The following is a 21,011-nucleotide window of genomic DNA, read 5'->3' on the forward strand; positions in this document are numbered from 1 at the left end:
TAGATTCATTTTTGTTCCTGCTGTCAGTAGTATCTTTTCTTGACTGACATTTCTTGGCTGTTGCTGGTATAAAGAGGAACAATTAATTATTTTTAAATATGGTTCTTGTATTTTGCTCTCTTGAGACACCCATTATTCTGAATAATTTGTTGATCCTTTTAGATTTCAACGGAGACAATCATACCACTTGAGACAGGCAGTGTTACATTTCTTCTTTGTGTCATTATTTTATTTCCATTTCCTGCCTTTCCACACAGGCCAGGATTTTCAGAACACTGTTGAACAGAAGTGCTAACAGTGGGCCTTTTGTTTTTTCCTGATTTTAGGAGACTACTCTTACGTTTTACTACTAAGAAACAGACACCTTTCATCAGGCTAAGGAAGTTCCCTTCTATTTCTAGTCTGCCTTGACCTTTTTCTATGAATAGATTTGACATCTCTCATATTCTTTTCATCAGTCTATTAAGGAAAAACATGATTTTATTTTAAATGACTAATGTCACAAATTAAATTTAAGATTTTCAAATGGGAACCTCCTCCTCTTTGTATTCCTGAGAAAATACAACTTGGTCTTTTTTTTTTTTTTTAAAGATTTTATTTATTTGCGAGAGAGAGAATGAGAGACAGAGAGCATGAGAGGGAGGAGGGTCAGAGGGAGAAGCAGACTCCCTGCCAAGCAGGGAGCCCGATGCGAGACTCGATCCCGGGACTCCAGGATCATGACCGGAGCCGAAGGCAGTCGCTTAACCAACTGAGCCACCCAGGCACCCGTCTTCTTTTTTTTTTTTTAAACCTATTGGATTTCACCCATGTTCCTAAGCAAGACTGGCTCCTCTCAACTCTCTGTTCTATTGTTTTTGTCACATGTACAGGTTAAAGTCATACTAATCAGAAATACTGAGTTTAGGGGCGCCTGGGTGGCTCAGTCGGTTAAGCTGCTGCCTTCGGCTCAGCTCATGATCCTGGAGTCCCGGGATCGAGTCCCGCATCCAGCTCCCTGCTCAGCGGGGAGCCTGCTTCTCCCTCTGCCTCTGCTGTTCCCCCTACTTCTGTGCACTCTCTGACAAATAAATAAAATCTTTAAAAAAAAAAAAAAGAAATACTGAGTTTAGGAATAAACTCTGACTGCACCGTTCTGTGGAGGAGTTTGTATAAGCTTGCAATGATCAGTTCCTTATAGGCCGATAAAGCACCTAAAGGCAAATCATTGAACATGTAAAAACTAGGACCGGCGCTTTCTCTGTGAAAAAACTTTCAACTACTACTCAGTCCCTCCAGTGGTAATATGATTATTCCAGAATACAATTTCTTCTTGAGACAGAAATTTCTTATTTATTAGCATAAAGATTTTCACAGTATTTCTTGTAAGCTTTATAATCTCTGCTCTATCTACAATCACATTCCTCTTTTCATCTGTAACATCTACTGTTCAATAACCTTTACCTCTTTGTTCAGAGGCTTGGCCTCATGAAAATTCTCCCCACTGCAACTCCAGCTTCCATCTCATTAATTTCTGATCCGTGTATTACTGCCTTCCTTCAACTTTCTTTGGATTCATAACTTTTTAAGGCAATGCTTAGCTACTTATTGCCAGTGGTTTTCCCTTGCTAACAAAGGCATCTAAGGTTATGACTTCCCCTCAAACTATCACTTTAATCAAATCTCAAAAATTTGGATATACAGTAATTTTATATTCAGTCAGTCTTACTACTTTTTCCTGTAATAGTTCCTTCTTTGACCCATGAGTAACTTAACAGTTCTTTTTTAATTTACAAATCTATGGTTTTTAAATCTCTATATTATGTGTATTTTTATTTCTAACTTAGTTGCATTGTGAACAGAGAACATGGTCTCTATGTATTAATCTTCTGAAATTTAACAGAGATTTTAGAGTCCAGCACATGATTCGTTCTTGTAAATGTTTCATATGTTCATGAGAAGTATACACATTCTCCAATTTGGGGTTAAGAGTCTATTAAGTCAACTTTGATACGCACATTGTTCAAACCTTTATTTTTAACTTTTGTCTTTCAATCTCATGATAAATTGGAAGAGATGAATTGAAATCATCCACAATGATGAAGGATTTGCCAATTTATCCTGTATATATCCAATATAACTTCATTTGTATACTTTTAGATCTCTGTTTTTAGAATCATACAAGTTTAGTCTTATGAAAAACTTAACGTTTTAATACATGCAGTGTCCTCCTCTTACTAACAATGGTTTTTGTCTTAAAGAGTAAGATTAGTAATCTCCCGGTATGAAAAAGGCTACAACAGAGGTGGCTACTATTAACAATACACAGTTGATTTAAGTTTCTTAATAAAATCTGAACATCCATGTCTTTAACAACAAGTTTAGTAAACTGACATTAATGGTAATTACTAGATTTATTTCATCATCTTATTATTTAATTTGTCCTAAGGTTGTACCCTTTTATCCTCTTCACATTTTGGGAGGGTTTGATGAACTTTCTTTTGGTTTTTGTTTTGTTTTTCTTACTCCGCTTTCCACTCTCCACCCTCCAACTCCTTTGTAAGACTTATGCTCCATTCCCGCTCCATGAACTCCCTAGCAAAGGATACAAAGACCTTAAAACCTTTAAATCTCCAAAATGCAAAAATCAAAAAGGCCTGAGCCAAACATGAAGCAAGTTGTCCAAGTCAAAACTGGAAGTAAGCAGATTTCTTCGTGTGTGTGTGTGTGTGTATACATATATATATAAAAGAGTGGAACACTAGAATTCCAAAAACCAGAAAAAATAAAGAAGATAGGAGACATCTGAGATGGATGAATAGATGGATGGAAAGAAGGGAGGGAGGGAGGGAAGAAGAGAAGGAAGAAAATCAGACGCAGTGCTTATTTTAGCAAAACCTGTATGCTAAGATGGTTTCTATATATTTAAACAGTTCAAAATAAGGAAACGAATTAAATATACTGTTTCATAACACATGGAAACTATTTAAAATTTAAATTTCACAGTGCATACTGTTTTATTCAAACAGAGAAACACACATTTGTTTACATTTTCTCTGTGGCTGCTTCAGCACTATCTGTCAAAGTTGAGTACCAAGTACAAGGCAAGGACGTCTCCTCACTAGTTCTTTTCAACATCATACTAAAAATCTTTGCAAATGTAAACCATAAAAAGAAATAAAAGGTAATACAGATTGAGAAAGAAGATATCAAACTGTCTTTGCTTACAAATGACATGAGTGTCTACAATGCAGAAGATATGAAAGAATTAACAAAAAACGTCCTGGAACAAATACACAATTATACCAAGGTTGCAAGACACAGGGTAAATACACAAAAGTCAACCATTTTCCACATACCAATAATGAATAAGTGGAATTTGAAATTAGAAACACAATACCACTTATATTAACATCCCTCAAAATAAAATACTTAGGTATAAACCCACAAAATATGAACAAGATCTGAGAAAAGCTATAAAACTAATGTATGAAATCAAAGAACTAAATAAATGGGGAGATAGTCCATGTTCATGGATAGAAAGACTAAGTATTGTCCAGATGTCAGTTCTTCCTAATTTGATGTATAGATTCAATGCAATCCCGATCAAAATCCCTGCAAGTTATTTTGTGGCTATCAACAAATTCTCAAGTTTATATGTAGAGGCAAAAGACCCAGAATAGCCAATACAATATTAAAGGACAAGAACAAAGTTGTGGCACTGACACTACCCAGTGTCCAGACTCACTGTAAAGCTACAGCAATCAAGACAGTGTGGTTACTGGCAAAAGAACACATAAATAAAACAGAAAGCCCAGAAACAGACTCCCATAAATCAACTGATCTCTGACAAAGAGAAAAAGGCAATACAATGGACCACAGATAGTCTTTTCAACAAACGGTACTGAGACAGTAACATTCTTAAGCAAAATCAGGAATCTACAAACAAAATTACACCTTTCACAAAAATTAAGTCAAAATGGATCACAGTTCTAACTGCAAAGCACAAAACCATAAAACTCCTAGAAGATAACAGAGAAAACCTAGATGACCTAGGAGATAACCTAGATGACCAACAACTTTTTATATACAACACCAAAGCACAATCCATGAAAGAAATAATAAACTGGACTTTATTAAAGTGAAAAACTTATTACAAAAGATAACATCAAGAGAATGAGAAGATTACAATGAAAGCTACAAGCTGGGAGAATATATTTACAGAATTTTCTGATACTTGATAAAGAACTGTTATCTAACATATACAAAGAACTCTTAAATTCAACAACAAGAAATACAAACTACTCAATTAAAAACTGGGCCAAAATCTCAACAGACACCTCACCATGGGTATACAGATAGGAAATAAACATACAAAAAGATGCTCTACATCATATGTCATCACGGAAATACAAATTAAAACAACAAGATACCACTACACACCTATTAGAATGGCTAAAATCTGGAACCTGATATCAAATGCTGACAAAGATGTGGAGCTACAGAAACTCATTCATTGCTGGTGGGAATGCAAAACGGCACAGTCAGTACTTTGGAAGAGAGTTAGGCAGGGTTTTTTTATAAAACTAAACACTCTTGCCAGATGATCCAGGAATTATGCTCCTTGGTACTTTCCCAAAAGCACTGACAACCTGTGTCAACACAAAACCCTACACATAGAGATGTTTCTAGCATCTTTATTCATAACTGTCAAAACTTGGAAGCAACCAAGATGTCCTTCAGTGAGTAAATGGATAAATAAACTGTGGCACATCAAACAATGGAGTATTATTCAGCACTAGAAACACATAAGATATCAAGGCATAAAAAGGGAGAAAACTTTCATGTATCTTACTAAGTGAAAGAAGCCAATTTGAAAAGGCTACATACTATATGATTCCAACTATATGACATTCCAGAAATGGAAAACTAGGGAGACAGTAAAAACAGGCTGTCAGAGAGGAGAGAAGGGAGAACACGGTGAGCACAGATAATTTTTAGAGCACCGAAAATACTCTGTATGACACTATAATGATGGACACACGTCATTATATATTTATCCAAATCCACAGAATGTACAACACCAAGAGTGAACCCTAATGTAAACCATGAGTTTTGGATAATTGTGATTTATCAATGGAGGTTCATCAGCTGTAATAAATGTCCCACTCTAGTGGCAGATGTTGATAACAGAGGAGGCTATGCATATGTGGTGACAGGGGGTATAAAAGAAATCTCTATACCTTCCCCTCAATTCTGATGTGAACCTAAAAGTGCTCTAGGAAAATAGTCCTTAAAAAAAAAAGTTGAGTAGCTACAAAAGAGACCATAAAGCCTAAGAAAAAGTTTGCCTGCCCTGGTTTAATACATTAAATGAGCAGATTAGATCAAGACACTTAGTTTCTATCTGCCCCTCAAAATCTCAGTAAGTCACCACAAAAGACAACTTAAAAATTTTATGTCCATTGTAATGTAATAAAAAGTACCATTAACAAAAATTGGGGAACTCACTGGACAGAAAAAAGTAGACTGGATTAGGATCCAGACAGAAATGCTACAGCTACAATCACTAAAAAGAAAATGCCACTGATGGGGCGCCTGGGTAGCTCAGTCGTTAAGCGTCTGCCTTCGGCTCAGGTCATGATCCCAGGGTCCTGGGATAGAGCCCCACATCCGGCTCCCTGCTCCGCGGGAAGCCTGCTTCTCCCTCTCCCACTCCCCCTGCTTGTGTTCCCTGTCTCACTGTGTCTCTCTCTGTCAAATAAATAAATAAAATCTTTAAAAAAAAGAAAAAAAGAAAAAAAGAAAACGCCACTGCAAAAATAGAAACAGTTCTTCATTTTAAAAGTCCCAGAAAAATTCTAATTTCAAAATCAATAAAATGAAAAGAAGCTTGAAAGAAACATCAATGTGATGTTTACAACAGGACCAGTCTCAGCTACTCCCCTACCGTACATATAAAGTTAAAGACAACATCAACTTCTACTCCAAGGTCATGCTCCCTGACCAATATGTAAACCAAGTCCATGCTCTGCCTCAGGGGACATGTGATCTGACCATGAGGCTGAAGCTGAAGAGAGAAGCAAAGGAGAGTCGCTAGAAACAGCACACGGGACCTAAAAAAGGTAGAAAGGTAACAACCACCATTCCAGAAATCAAAACAAATATATTCTAAAACTTAACTCTAAAAAACAAACAAAACACAAGTAAACAGTAACAAAACCACACAAGACCCCAAAAGATGTTACATGGTCAAATTCAACTAAACTCTGAAATAACAGATGACTTCCCTGTATAGCACAGAAAAAAAGACAGAAAGCTTTTCACCTCATTCTATGAAGTTATACAACCTTGATACCAAGCCAGAAAAGGATAACACATAAAAAAAGAACTAGAAGATTAATCTCATTTATGATCATAGCAAAACATATAAAAATTGAATCCAGCAGTTTATATTAAAAACCACTATAACCACTAACCACAATGACCAGGTAGGGTTTATTTTAGTAACACAAAGCCAGCACAGCATTAATAACTCTATTAATACAATTTAGCATACTAAAGGATATATACCAGTTACAGCTGACCCTTGAACAACACAGGTTTGATTTGTTGCAGGTCCATTTATATAGAGATTTTTTTCAATAAATACAGGACAGTACTATAAATGTATTTTCTCTTCCTTACAATCTCCTTAATAACATTTTATTTTCTCTAGCTTACTTTATTCTAAGAATATTATTATATTAATATCAGAAATATTATTATTAAAATATTACCACTTTATTGTAAGAATATACTATATAATACATAAAACATATATGTGTTATTCAACTGTTTCTGTTATCAGTAAGGCTTCTGGTCAAAAGTAGGCTTCTGTAGTTAAGTCTTGGAGGAGTCAAATACACACAATTTGTAATACACGGATTTTCGACCATGTTGGGGTCAGCAGCCCTAAGCGCCACGTTGTTCAAGGGTCAACTGCATAAATACTGACATACATCAAAAAAGCATTTGACAAACTTTAACACATATTCCTGATTAAAAAACAGTAACAAATTCCTAACAAGGTGAAACAGAAGAAAACTCCCTGAACTTGCTAATTACTGGCAAAATATTAAAAGCATTCATCAAAATCAAATAAAGATAAGGAAGATAAGGATGAACGCACTCCAACAACTGAATATTGTACCAAAGGGCTTAGCCAATATAAAACATGAAAAATATGTAAGATTAAAATGCTGGGAAAAGCAAAAAATAAAAATAGCATTATTTATAGATAATAAACTTTCATCTGGAAAACACAAGAAAATTAACTGAGAAATAACAGCTAATAAAAGTAATTATCAAGGGCGCCTGGGTGGCTCAGTTGGTTAAGCGACTGCCTTCGGCTCAGGTCATGATCCTGGAGTCCTTGGATCGAGTCCCGCATCGGGCTCCCTGCTCGGCAGGGAGCCTGCTTCTGCCTCTGACCCTCCCCCCCTCTCATGTGCTCTCTCTCTCTCATTCTCTCTGTCTCAAATAAATAAATAAAATCTTTAAAAAAAAAAAAAAGTAATTATCAAGTTGGTGTTATATAAAATAAGCACTTAAAACTTAGTAACTTTCCTAGAGAACTACAATAAGACTTCAACAGAAATAGGAGAAAAAGATCCCATTCAAAGGAATAAATGCTATAAAATAGCAAGTATAAATCTGAACTGGAAAAAAAGATGGAAGACCAAGCAAGGCAAATGTGAAGAAAACTTTCTTGAAGGACATTAAAAAAAGGGATGACACCCCCCCCCAACACACACACACACGGAATGAAACCCATACACATCACAGATGGAAAGATTCAATATCACAAAAAAGTCAATTCTTTCTAAATAAGATTTAGAGAAATTCCAAACACAGTCCCGTGACAGTATTTTTCCTCCTTGCTTTAGAAACTAATAATTCCAAATTCATTTGGTAAGAACTGATGTGTGGGAATTACCAAAGAAAATCTTCAAGGAGAAAAGAAAAAGAATAATGAAGGGAATTTCATACCCTCAAGATATTAAAGGTTTTCAATTTAAATACTCGAATTGAATTAGGGTAGCACATTCAGAGACAGAATCTGTAATACATTTAACAACGAAAGACCACTACAAAGTGGCTCTTAAATAAGTAACCAGTTGTTCATTAAATAATGCTATGGAGAAGAGGAGGAAGGATGTGAAAATGCAATGTGCAGAAGGGGAGACGCAGTCTAACGTGAAAAGATAAAACATAACATAAGCATCTGGGGAAAAGCAAATTGAAATGCGAAGATGTCAAAAAATTAATTAAAATAAAATGCTAAGATGTCTTTTTTTTTTTAACCTTGGCAAATTTGAAAAGCAGCAACATTAACTGTTGGCAAAAACATGAGGAAACAAGTATTGTCACATAACTGATGGGAATGTAGATTATTACAGTCTTCTTGGAATATAATCTGGTAAAAATAATTAAAATGTAAAATGAACACATGATACCTAGAACTGTAATTCCATGTTCAGAATCTATCCCATAAGTACACATACTAAGGCTCTGAAAGACTTGATACAAAGATACTCATTGCTTAATTATAAATAACAAAAATGGAAAAAACATCTCTACACATTAATGAAGCAATTTAAAATTTTGGATAAGACAATGCTTGGATCACTACACCACAATATATTAAAAAGTATTAATAAAAGTAAGTTGATATGTGCTGACACATAAATATTACCCAGAAGTCTATAATTCTAAGGAAATAGTATGATCCTATTTATACAAACAACAAAACACCACCAAATCTATAAATATATGTCTATGCAATTATCAGGGAGATATTCTCTTTGTTTGCTAATAACTACCTTCATATGCCATGTCATCACATATAGGAGGCATCTTTAATTATATTTTTCACAATTTTTCAAATTAAATACGTCACATTTCTCTCCGCAGCAACCAGTTACAGATCATGATTATCTAATTGCATAAGTACTTTAGCCAAAGCTTATATATAAGGACAGTGTGCAACTTTCTAAATCTGACATTTAAGGTCATCTTCAGCATGCTAAAAGGAGTTTAAGTGAGCTTACCGATTTCATTAATCACTGCTCTTATTTTGGAGACAAAAGGACCAACTTCACTGGGATTCATTTTGACTCTCTCCTTAAGGTCAGCACCTGCAAAGCATTTTATTTACAAATATAATCTAGTTATAAACAAGATTTTAAGGCAATGAATTGAAAATTTATTTAAGATTCATATGTAACTTGAATATCAACTGAATTTATCCATTAAAGGAATACTACTTAAGTTTTCCTTCTCAAAGACCAACATGAGGAAGAATAAAACATCTGCTTGTACAGCTACCATGTGCCTAAAGCAGTGGTTCTCAAACTGAGGTGTCTCAGGACCCCTTTACACTCTTAGAGGAAGAGACTTACTTTAGATTGTATCTACCAATATTACTCTATTAAAAACTAAAACTATTAAATTTTTAAACATTTATTAATTTAATAATACAAATGAATCCATTCCTATTAACATAAAGGACTACAGACTGATGCCACGTCCTTGGCTCCTCCAGAGATGATGGCAGTCTGACCAGCACCCCTGTGGCCGAGCAGTGCAAACGTCAACCCAGTGGGAAGGGCAAATCACTGACAATCAGTCTGACTCTGTGGATGCCCGCCGTAGGGGGCTGCAGATTTAACATCTGAGCAAACTATTTCACAAATATGAGTTTATCACAGAATCATAGATTTGGAGCAGAGAAAAGAAATTCTTAAGGGATCACTTACTCTGTGGCTCAACAAAGGCATTCTTTTTTATAAAATAAAACTGTATGAGAAAAGGCTCCCATTTATGAACAAATACAAAACAAAGTAAAATTATAGCATAGAAGGTACACACTCAGCTGCTTACTCTGTTATGAGTCCAGCATAAAGTAACTGGCACTAGACGTAATATCAAGTGCCAGCCAAGGCTGGGACATCCCGAGCCCACACATTCCTGTGGGAGTTGAGAACTGCAACTGACAGAGCACATACCCTACAATCCATCAGTTCTTAGCTATACATTCCCTAGAAAATCTCAAACAGATGCCCAAGGAATATGTAGAGTAGCATTCAATGCAACATAAAGTTGCAAAAAAAAAAAAAAAAAAAAAAAAAATCAGAAATAACCCAAAATCCATTAGAAGAATTTTAAATAAAATTAAGATATATTTATACAACAGAATATTACATGTTCAGCATGAAAATGAAGGAATTAAGGTATAAATATGGAAAAATCTAAATGCTGAAGAACATATAATTACGTATACTTATTATGCCTTAAAATATAACATCAATATGAATTTACATATTTAATAGCAATATATTATTATATTTACTGAAACATACACAGGATAATAACCATTTACACAACGTTTTTTTAAAAGAATGCTATTTAGGGGGGCAGCAGGCTGGTTCAGTCAGTGGAGCATGTGACTTTTGATCTCAGGGTTGTGAGTTCAAGCCCCACACTGGGCATATAGCTTACTAAGTAAATAAATAAATAAACAGTAAAAGAAAGCTATTTAGGGATATAAAATATGCATAGAAATGATAAATACCAAATTCAACCGGTGGTGACCTCTGCGGGAAGGGAGATGTGATTGGCAATGGTCACAGAGAACGTCAATCTTATTTGTAACACTGTGCTGCTTAAGTTAGGTGATGGGTACTCAATATATTAGTCTTTAAACATTTTTGAATACGTGATATATGTCTTCATAGTTAGTTTTTTCCATGAATAATATTTTTAGGGCCAAAAAACTCTAAGTCACTTGGATATATTTGTTAAAAGAAAAAACTGTTCAACCCTGAGAATATAATTTAAATTGAGAATATAAAATGTTGCTTAGTATACATACTGGTTCATAAAAGTAGCTAAATGAAGTGCCATATTGGGGAAGGAAACAGATGAAAGAGGAGCCAAAGCAACAAAGAGGAGAAAGCAGACGGGACACACAGGAACTCGGCATGAGGTGGTCCTGAAGGAGCCCCAGGTAACTGCATCATGGATCCATCACGTCCTCCAACCTCAGTGTGGGCTACCCCATGAGCGTGCCCTCTTACACATTAACCAGTGCTCCAAAGGGGGCTTTCACCGACATCCACTCCACGCTTTGAAATCCGCACCCAGGCTAGAGAGACTAGGTGTCGGAAGCCATGCCAGGAGCTCAGGGAATCAGGGTTTGCTCTGGACACATGCAGCCCATTCACACACACCAGTCCCAGCAGAGGTGGAAGACGTGGTGTGGCCCTAAGTGTGGTCCTAACCCACACAACTAGGTGGGACTTCATGGGAACATGGGATTCATGGTTTATTTTAGAAATAATTACTTTTCGGGGCGCCTGGGTGGCTCAGTTGGTTAAGCGACTGCCTTCGGCTCAGGTCATGATCCTGGAGTCCCGGGATCGAGTCCCGCATCGGGCTCCCTGCTCAGTGGAGAGCCTGCTTCTGCCTCTCTCTCTGCCTGTCTCTCTGCCCACTTGTGCTTTCTCTCTGTGTGTCAAATAAATAAATAAAATCTTTAAAAAAAAAAAAAAAAAGAAATAATTACTTTTCTCCATGGAATGTTAAACATTTGTGACCTTGAGACTACATTTAAAAAAAAATTTTTTTTTAAAGATTTTATTTATTTGAGACAGAGAGAACGAGAGAGAGAGCACATGAGAGTGGGGAGGGTCAGAGGGAGAAGCAGACTCCCCGCTGAGCAGGGAGCCCGATGCGGGACTCGATCCCGGGACTCCAGGATCATGACCTGAGCCGAAGGCAGTCGCTTAACCAACTGAGCCACCCAGGCGCCCTACATTTTAAAATTTTTAATACCCTTTTTGTTTTTACTTTAGAAACATACCGCACAATCTTGAACATTCAGAACCTAAAAGTACAGTTTCGCCTCTGTCCCTCCAGATTACAAATTTCTTATTTGATAATATCACAGTTTTATTTGAGGTCGGGCATGTTTCTTTTACTTTTTAAATCCCCTACGTCCATGCCCGCTCACTTTGGCGGAGCGAGCCTTTATGCTACCAGGCAATCCTACAGTATCTCCCTGCTCCGTTCACCCTTACACTCAACTACAGACCATTTCCTAACTCCTCTCTCTCCTTAAGCCTCAAACCTCCCACCCAAACCTGACACCAACTAAGAAAACAGATGCATTCAGAAAAAAAATTTCACCAACACCCACCACCAAATCTACCTACCCACCAGGTTTAAACTCTTACACTCTGCCCTCCCTCCTGTTACTTCAGGTGAACTAACTCATGACCAAAACCAACTGACGCACTAAATTCCACCCCTTCTTCTCTCTTCAGGACCACCACTCTAGCAATTACCCCTTGCCTGGCTGGCATCGTCAACAGTATCCCTCTTTCAAGAACCATTCCCATCAGCTATAGTAACACTGTAATACTGCTCACCTTAAAAAAGAAAAGGCAATTATGTGGACTTTCACTGCCAGCTCTAATAGAAGAGATTATCAGACCAATTCTTTCACGAAACCCTAGATAAAAAACATAAGACACCTAGTTTGAGGACAATGGAGAACAGCTAAGACAGTCAGAATGTATGACAACGTCAAGACAAATGTAAGTTTCTGAACAGTCTCACAGAAATGGGAAAAAAATTGCAGCTCAGGGCTTGCCAAAGAGGAACACCACAGGCTTTTGTTCAGGACCTCTGAAGGTTAAAGATAAAACAGGATAAACACAAAGAAAACCATGCCAAGACCACCGGCTAAAAGAGTGACTGACAGCTGACTTCTCAACAGAAAGTGGATGACAGCTCTAAACTGGGAAAAGAAAGTAACAACCCATCTAGAATTTTAAACTAAGCAAACCTATCCTTCGAAAATGATGGTGAAATGACTTTTTACACACACACACACACACACACACGAGGTTTGTCACCAACAGGCCCACACCAAAAGAGACACCACAGGGAATTCTTCAGGCAGCAGATTATGAGAGTAGAGTTTACTGCTTATGAGAGATGCCTTAAAAGATAAGGGCACAGAATAGCTACAGTAAAAGGGTAAAAACCACACAAACACTAACCAAAAGGAAACTTGTGAAGTCATCCCACATCTGACAAAGGAGATCTCAGGCAAACAATAATCACTCCAGCTAGAGGGTCTTTTTATAATAACAAATATGATGGTCCACTAAAAGTCATAGGAATTCTAAACTGGCATATATAAAATAAGACAGCCCCAAAATATATAAAACTGATGAACCAAAAAGAAAAACTGACAAATCTACAACCGCAGTGGATTTTAACAAAACTCCCACAGTAACCAACAAAGCAAGCAAGCAAATATCCTTATTAAGTATTCCTACTAAGAAATAGGAGATAGAAAAAAATTAACCCCCAAAGTAGAAAAAATAGTAAAAACTGGAACAAAATTTTTTAAAAAAATAGAAAACACATGTTCAGGAAAAAAAAAAAAATCAAAGAAGTTGCTTATTTGAAAAAATACTAAAACAAATGATAGTCTTTGGCAAGACTGATCATGGAAAAAATCAAAGAAGGCACAAATCCTAACAGTAAGAATGAAAAGGAGGATAATACTATAGATTTTACACAGATTAAAACAAGAAGAGATTATTAACAACCATGGCCCTATACATTTGAAAAGGACATGAAATGGATACATTTCAAGAAAAACAAAACTTATTAAAAATGACACAGAGAAAATCTGAAAACACAAACACACATGAAAGAAAGTGAATACATTAATTTAAAACCTTTCTAAAAAGGGAACTACATGCCCATGTAGCTCCAATAGTAAAATTTTCCAAACATATAATGAAAAAAATTGGGGGGGGGAGGGCGCCTGGCTGGCTCAGTGGGTAGAGCACTCTTAATCTCGGGGTTGTCATTTTGAGCCCACGCTGTGTACAGAGATTACTTAAAAAAAACAAAATCTTAAAAAAAACTAACATCAATCTTACACTTACATGGAGAACTGCAAAACAAAAACTTGATGAAGAACATTTTAAGAAAAAAACGCGACAGGCTAATCTTTCTGATAAACATAGTCTCAAAAAATCCTAAACAAAATATTAGTAAATCATACATAGTGGTAACGTAAATAAAATATAATATATCAAGACCTAGTTACATTCAGTCTAAGATTCAAGACTGGTTTAATATTAAGTGTTTAAATTTATAAAATTAACAGCATAAAAGTGAAAATCATATAAATTTTTAGTAGGCATGGAAAGAGTAGTAGAATTTACATAAAGTAAAATTTAGTCATTTTAAGTATACAAATGAGTAACTTTTAGTAAATTTACAGAGTTGTACAACCATCACCACCACGCAATTTTAAAACATTTCCATTATCATAAAAGATCGCTCACACTCACCTGCAGTCACTCCCTGTTCCCACCTTCAACCCCAGGTAACCACTTTTTTCCTAAAACTGTGCCTTCGGTGGACATTTCATATGCATAAACTCGTACAACAGACAGTCCTCTGTGTCCTTCTTCCACACAGCAAACACAGTGTTTTTCAGGTTTACCCATCTTACAAGAATGAATCAGTCAGTACTTTTTCCTCTTGATTACCAAACAGTATTCCAGTGCAGGGAGAGAGACACATTTTGTTTACCCATTCATCCACTGATGGACATCTGGGTTGTTTCCACTTTTTGACTATTACGAAAAATACTACTACGAACAGTCACACACAAGATTTTGTGTAGACAAATGTTTTCATTTGTCTTGAGTAGACACACAGGAGTGCAATAGCTGGATCATATTGTAAATTTCTATTTAACAACAACAAAAAAAACCTTCTGTCACTGTTTTTCCATAGTGGCTGCACCACTTTACATTCCTATCAGCAACACCTAAGGGTCCCTGTCACCTTTGTGTGGCCACCAACACTAGTCTGCCATTTTTTTATAGCATTTTTTGGGAGTGAAATGCTATCTATTATGGTTTTAAATGTGCATTTCCCTAATGACTAATGAGGTTAAGTGTCATTTCATGTGCTTATTAGCCATTCGTACAGGTCTTTGGTGAAATGTCATTTCAAATCTTTTGCTCATTTTTTTTACTGGACAATTTGTCATCTTTTTTTTTTTTTTTAAGGTTTTATTTATTTATTTGAGACAGAATGAGAGAGAGAGAGAGCACATGAGAGGGGGGAGGGTCAGAGGAAGAAGCAGGCTCGCCGCCGAGCAGGGAGCCCGATGCAGGACTCAATCCCGGGACTCCAGGATCATGACCTGAGCCGAAGGCAGTTGCTTAACCAACTGAGCCACCCAGGCGCCCCAATTTGTCATCTTCTTATTGAGTTTTAAAAGTAGTATCTTGGATACAAGTCTTTTCTCAGAAATAAGATTTACAAATATTTTCTCCCCATCCATGGCTTGTTTTTTCACTGTCTTGATTTTTTTTTTTTTTTTTTTTTGAGTTTTAACTTCAGTGAAGTTCAATTTATCAATCTTTTAATCACACGGGCTTTTGGTGTCATACCTAATCAACAGTCATTCTTAATTAAAAGTTCATAGCAAACTGGGTAGAAAAGGGAATCTTTTTGAATCTGATAAAGAGTAATTATAAAATATCTATAACTAACATCACCTTTACAGGTCAATTACTAAAGACAGTAACAGATATACTAGTCAGTATAATAAGGAAAAAAAATTTAAATTACACGGATCAGAAGGGAAAAAATAAAACTGTCATTATTAGCAAATGACTTAATTGTACAAGAAGAATAGTCAAAGGAATTTAGAAATCATGAAAAGTGAATTTAGTAAGGCTGATGAATACAAGTTCAATAAACAAAAATCAACTGTCCTCATGTATACTAGCAAAAGAAATGTGTGCAATCTAAAAATGATACCATTTCCAATAGCATTCAAAAACCGAGGAGCCAAAAATAACTCTAACAAAAGATAAGTAAGGTCTTAACACAAAAACCACAAAATCTTCTGAGACAAATTAAAGAACTAAATAAATGAAGGAATACATCATGCTCGTGTGTTAGAAGACCTCATACTGAAAGATGTAAATTCTCTCCAAATTAAGAGAGTCAATGTGGTTCCAATCAAAATCCCAATGCCTTTGGAAAATGACAAGCTGAGAATGCAAAGGGCATTTTCAATGCCTCTTGCAGAAGAAAGAATTGGAAAATTTATACTAAAATAGGAAGATGTTATTATAAAGCTATTATAATTAAGAAAATGTATTACAGCCTCAAAGACAGAGAAAAAGACCAATGGAACAAAATAGCAAGTCCAAAAAAGACCCACTTGATTTATGACTATGATGGCACTGTGGGAGTGAATCCAGATGGACATTCTGATAAATGGGGCTGGAACCACTGAATGTTCATGTGAGAAAAAAACAATTCTTGACCCCTCATACCAGACACACACACACAAAAATCAATCCATGATAAATTATAACCTAAATGTGAAAAGTAAGACAATCAAACTTCTAAATGAAAACCAAAACTATCTTCAAGACTTTGTTATACACAAAATTTTAAAAGATTTTTCCAAAGACTTAGGAAAACACTGGACTTCATTAAAATTAAAAACTTCTGTTCATCAAAAAACATCATTAAGGGAATGAATATGCACGTGAGAGAGTGGGAGAAAAATGCCTGAAATAAGAGTTCTGCACGTACAAAGCACTAAATGGCAGAAAGAAAAAGGTAAGTGACCTGAGTACAAAAAGCAGGCAATAGATTCAGATACTTCTAGAAAGAGGACATTCCAATTGGCTAATGAAGAGATTAAAAGGAACACAACACGATTACTCATCAAGCAAATACAAATTAAAAACACAGCTTTATAAGCAATACACAGCTCAAGTGTTGGTGGAGGTAAAGAGCAATGGGAACTCTGATTTAATGCTGTTGGGAGTAAAAATTGGTAAAAATCACTTTGGGGGGCGCCTGGGGGGCTCAGTCATTAAGCATGTGCCTTCGGCTCAGGTCATGATCCCAGGGTCCTGGGGTCGAGTCCCACATCGGGCTCCCTGCTCTGCGGGAAGCCTTCTTCTCCCTCTCCCACTCCCTCTGCTTGTGTTCCCTCTCTCGCTGTCTCTCTGTCAAATAAACAAAATCTTAAAAAAAAAAAATCATCTTGGAAAGTAATTCCACCCCAAGTGCAAACACCCATATCTGAAATACATGATATGTACAATAAAAGCATATTCACAGAAGCATTATTCAGAACATCTAAAACCTGGCAACACCCCGAACATCCACCGACAATAGAATGGATAAATTGTCAACTATTCCCACAAGGAATATGACTATACTACTCCTAGATGAACAGTATAAACCAAATCCCACAGCCACGGTTGAGTAGAAGTCAACCTTGAAAGAGTACATGCTGGATAATTCCAGTTACATAAGGTTTGAAAATAAGCAAAATCAGATTTGGTGATCAGAATCAGAATAACCCCCAGTAGGTTTGGCTGAGGGATGATTAATGACAGGAAGAGGCATCAGGGATGGACTGTGATATGCTGGTAATGGTAATGTTCATTTCTTAAATTGGGTGCTGACTGCACAGATTAGTTCATTTCACAGAAGTGTATTATACACTTAAGATTTGTACAATTTTCTATACGTATAACTCAATTAAGAAGTTTGTTTAAAAAAAATTCCTGACTCCATACGCTCTACCCCCTCTAGCTACCACCGATTTCTCTCCTCTTTGTTAAACCCAAACTCCTCAAAAGGGCTGTTCTTACACTGTGTCTTTTAAGCAAAGGAGACGAAAAGACAATACAAAAATTAATAAATAACCAACAAAGGAAGTGGTAAATGTTTGGGGTGAAAAAGGAACAGGAAAGTGCTAGAGGGGTAGGGGGGTGGTAAGGGTGTGGACCACATTACAGTATTAAATAGTGCAATCATGCTGGTGTCTGAGAAAGTAGAATGAAATTCAGTAAGATCTGCTTTTCATGTTACTGAAAATTTAGTATTTGGTTCTAGGTTACATATTTTTCATCACTTATATTGCTTGTGCAGTTCCTGCCCTACTGCAAACTCTTTCCATCTAAATATATAGTTTGATATTTAATACACCAAATAGACGATGCATGGAGTCATTATTTAACGATTTTGAGAAAATATCTATTTCACTTAAATATTGCCCACTAAAATGGCCCTCTCCTAAAATTCCTGGACTTAGTGTTTTATATAAATTCCTTCTTTTAAATATGCCTCAAGATTACTATGTGTTAAATTTCTTCTCATTCATATTTGCAGTGGACTAGTCCAGCAGGACTTTAGAAAAGTTATGAGAAACAGTAATATTCTTTGTTATACATTGCAGGATGTCTAGCTTCCTTGGCCCCCAATAACCAAAGGACCATAAGGCCCTTCAATCACTGTGCCAACCAAAGAACTCTTCCAGAATTCCAATATGCTCCCCAGTGAGTATTACCATCCCTCTTGAGATCTACTGCTTTAAGCCAATGGTCTTCAACCTTTTTTGTTCCCAATACTGCTAAACAGAATTTTGAAAAATAGGCTGTCCCGAAAATTTTTATATGACATTTAAAAATTTTCGTCACTTAAGTTTAAACAATTGTAAAGATTGCAGTGCACTCGTAAACAGTGGCATCTTACACAACAACTTAGATCACTGTCCGCGTATCCAGGGCAACCATAGTGATCTGATTCACAAAATCACCCACGTCTAAAACATACGAACAAATCCTTGCTTAACAGTAAGAAATATTACATCATTTCTGTCCTGTATGAACTGGTATTTCTACTTCACTTTTCTATAACTATTTTTTCTGATGTACTCAGTATTTATGCATAGAAAACTTTTACTGATTCCTGTCATATCTCTTTGCAATGAAATATGTATACGGATTTAATTAATTTTTATTAAATTTCCTGTAACTATGATAAAGCACTGAGTTTAAAAGTTTTCCTCTGGACTGACTTCATTACAAGTATTAATTGGTGCACAACCGAATGAAGCATAAATGGAATGCACATCTGATAACTATTAGATATTAAAAGTAAACTTGCATTGGAAATGTATCTCAATGAGATCCCTGGGACCATCTCCCCTCCGTCCATTCATTAGCTCATATATCTATGTATGCAAATCATTTATTGCTAGAATAAGGCAGGGTTCATTATCAATTTTAGTCACGTGGAGAAACTTTCTCACATAAACAAAGGAGTTCTACTTTGGCAACGTCACCCAATTTTTCCAGCTCCTTTGGAGCAAACTCTTGAAAAATCATATAGTAATCAAGAAGCATTTAACAATTCCATATGAACTTTATTAAGCAAAGAACTGGAAACTGCCAGAATAAGAATAGGATCCCATTTGAAATTCTTAACATTCGTATTTAAAAAAAAAAAAAAAAAACCTTTTTGGCAATTCAGCAGCTTTTGGAAGCAAGGAAGAGCAAGACTGACTCGTGAAATGCAAGGACAGCCGTGACAGGGAAGATGGCGGGAGTAACTGTCACCCACAGACCAGTTGGAAAAGTCTCATGAAAGAGCACCTACGTACGTAAGCTGTGTACCAACTAGATGCTTTGAAAACTAGCTATTCCCCCTGAATGCCTAGAAATCTCCCCACCTCAGTCTAGCAGACCATTGTGTTAAGTCATTCTCCTTGGAGTATAGTGGCCGGATCATAGGGATGGAGACGGCAGTCTCTAAAGGTTCGTACCAAATTGTTTTCCAAAGTATTCTGACCTCCACACACTGCCTGAAGCAGTGCACCGCACCTGTGCCTGGCCCTGCCACACTTGCTAAGTTCTGCCCATCTACTGGATAAGAAATGGCAGCCTTAACTGCCTTTTGCTCCACAGAAGATGAAATGCCTCACGATTTGTAGAGCGTGACTGTCTAGTTATCAAAGTCGACATTTCTGAATTGTTCTGTGTCCATACACGTGCTGTCAATCCAAACACCTTGGTCTTTCTCGTTCCCACCCCAAAAGGGCTTTTATTCCTGCCATTCAACCCAAACATCAGCTCAAGATAACAAGGATTTCCAGGCAGTTCTATCCGCAGGACCAGAGGGAGCCGATCCTCCCACTGTCCTGGAGAGGTGTCCCTCTAGACCCGGAGACTAGGCTTCTTTTCCTTTCCCGCGCTGCTCTCATGTGGTGTGGGTATCCAGGTTAGCCTTGCCTCACAAAAGGAGCTGGGTAAGGGTCTCTGTTATTTTCTCAAAGAACGTATATGAGATTGGAATGATCTGTTCCATACATTTCTGTGCAGAATGCCTTTCTGCAATCATCTGGCCAGGTATATTCACTGTGCTGGGATTAGTCAATTTTCTATTTCTTAAGTCAGTTTTGGTTAAGTTTTATTTTGCAATAATTTATCTATTTCACCTAAAAATTTCAAATTCATTGGCATCAATTATTGGCAAACATTATCTTACCAGTTTAATGTCTATGGAATTGATACCTATGGCCTCTTTTTTCAATCTGAATATTGTTTGTTTTTTCACCCTTGATTTAATCTTGCCGGAAGTTCAACCATTGGACTTTTCAGAGAACCAGCTTTGGGCTTAATTCTCCTCCCTACTTACTGTGTGTTTTCTGCGTCGTAAGTGTATACTCACCTTCATTCCCTTCCTTCTGGCCTCTATTTAGGTTTAGCCTGTAGCTATCTGTGCCATTGTTTAAGTTGGATTCTCAGTTTATTCATTTCAAGCCTTTATTCTTTCCTCAAGTACAATCATAAGTATATTACACAACATTTAAAGTATTTTGTTAGAATGTAATTCTGAACATGCTCTAATTTACATTAAGATTCCTTTGTTGAGCTGTAAGTTATTTCGAAGTTATTTTAAATTTCCCAATGTATGAAGACTTCTTCTAATTACCTTTTTGTATTTATCTCTTGTGTTGTAATTACCTCTTTGTATCTATCTTAACTGCTCGCAGTCACAGAACACAGCCTTTCAAATCTGTAGAGGTTTTACAGCCAAGCAGATGGTTAATTTTCATGAATATT

General features: G+C 36.4%; 1 protein-coding gene across 7 annotated transcripts in view; it reads right to left on the reverse strand.

Annotated features, from left to right (window-relative positions):
- Nucleotides 1-21,011, reverse strand: part of AUH (AU RNA binding methylglutaconyl-CoA hydratase) — a 191,565-nt gene that overhangs the window by 144,035 nt on the left and 26,519 nt on the right. For 5 of the 7 annotated variants that reach the window (XR_010407553.1, XR_010407552.1, XR_010407554.1 and 2 more), the window contains exon 4: nt 9,072-9,158. The exons of the other annotated variants lie outside the window; for them this stretch is intronic. Coding sequence is in view for 2 of the 5 variants with exons in the window: in XM_045882134.3 (XP_045738090.1) it covers nt 9,072-9,158 (87 nt within the window). In the remaining 3 variants the exon portion in view is untranslated. The remainder of the gene's footprint in view (nt 1-9,071; nt 9,159-21,011) is intronic. 7 annotated transcript variants of the gene reach the window in all.

This window comes from Mirounga angustirostris, unplaced genomic scaffold, assembly GCF_029215605.1.
Source record: "Mirounga angustirostris isolate CCGP_5_RB_7025 unplaced genomic scaffold, mMirAng1.0.hap1 SCAF_15, whole genome shotgun sequence".
Lineage (NCBI taxonomy): Eukaryota > Metazoa > Chordata > Mammalia > Carnivora > Phocidae > Mirounga > Mirounga angustirostris.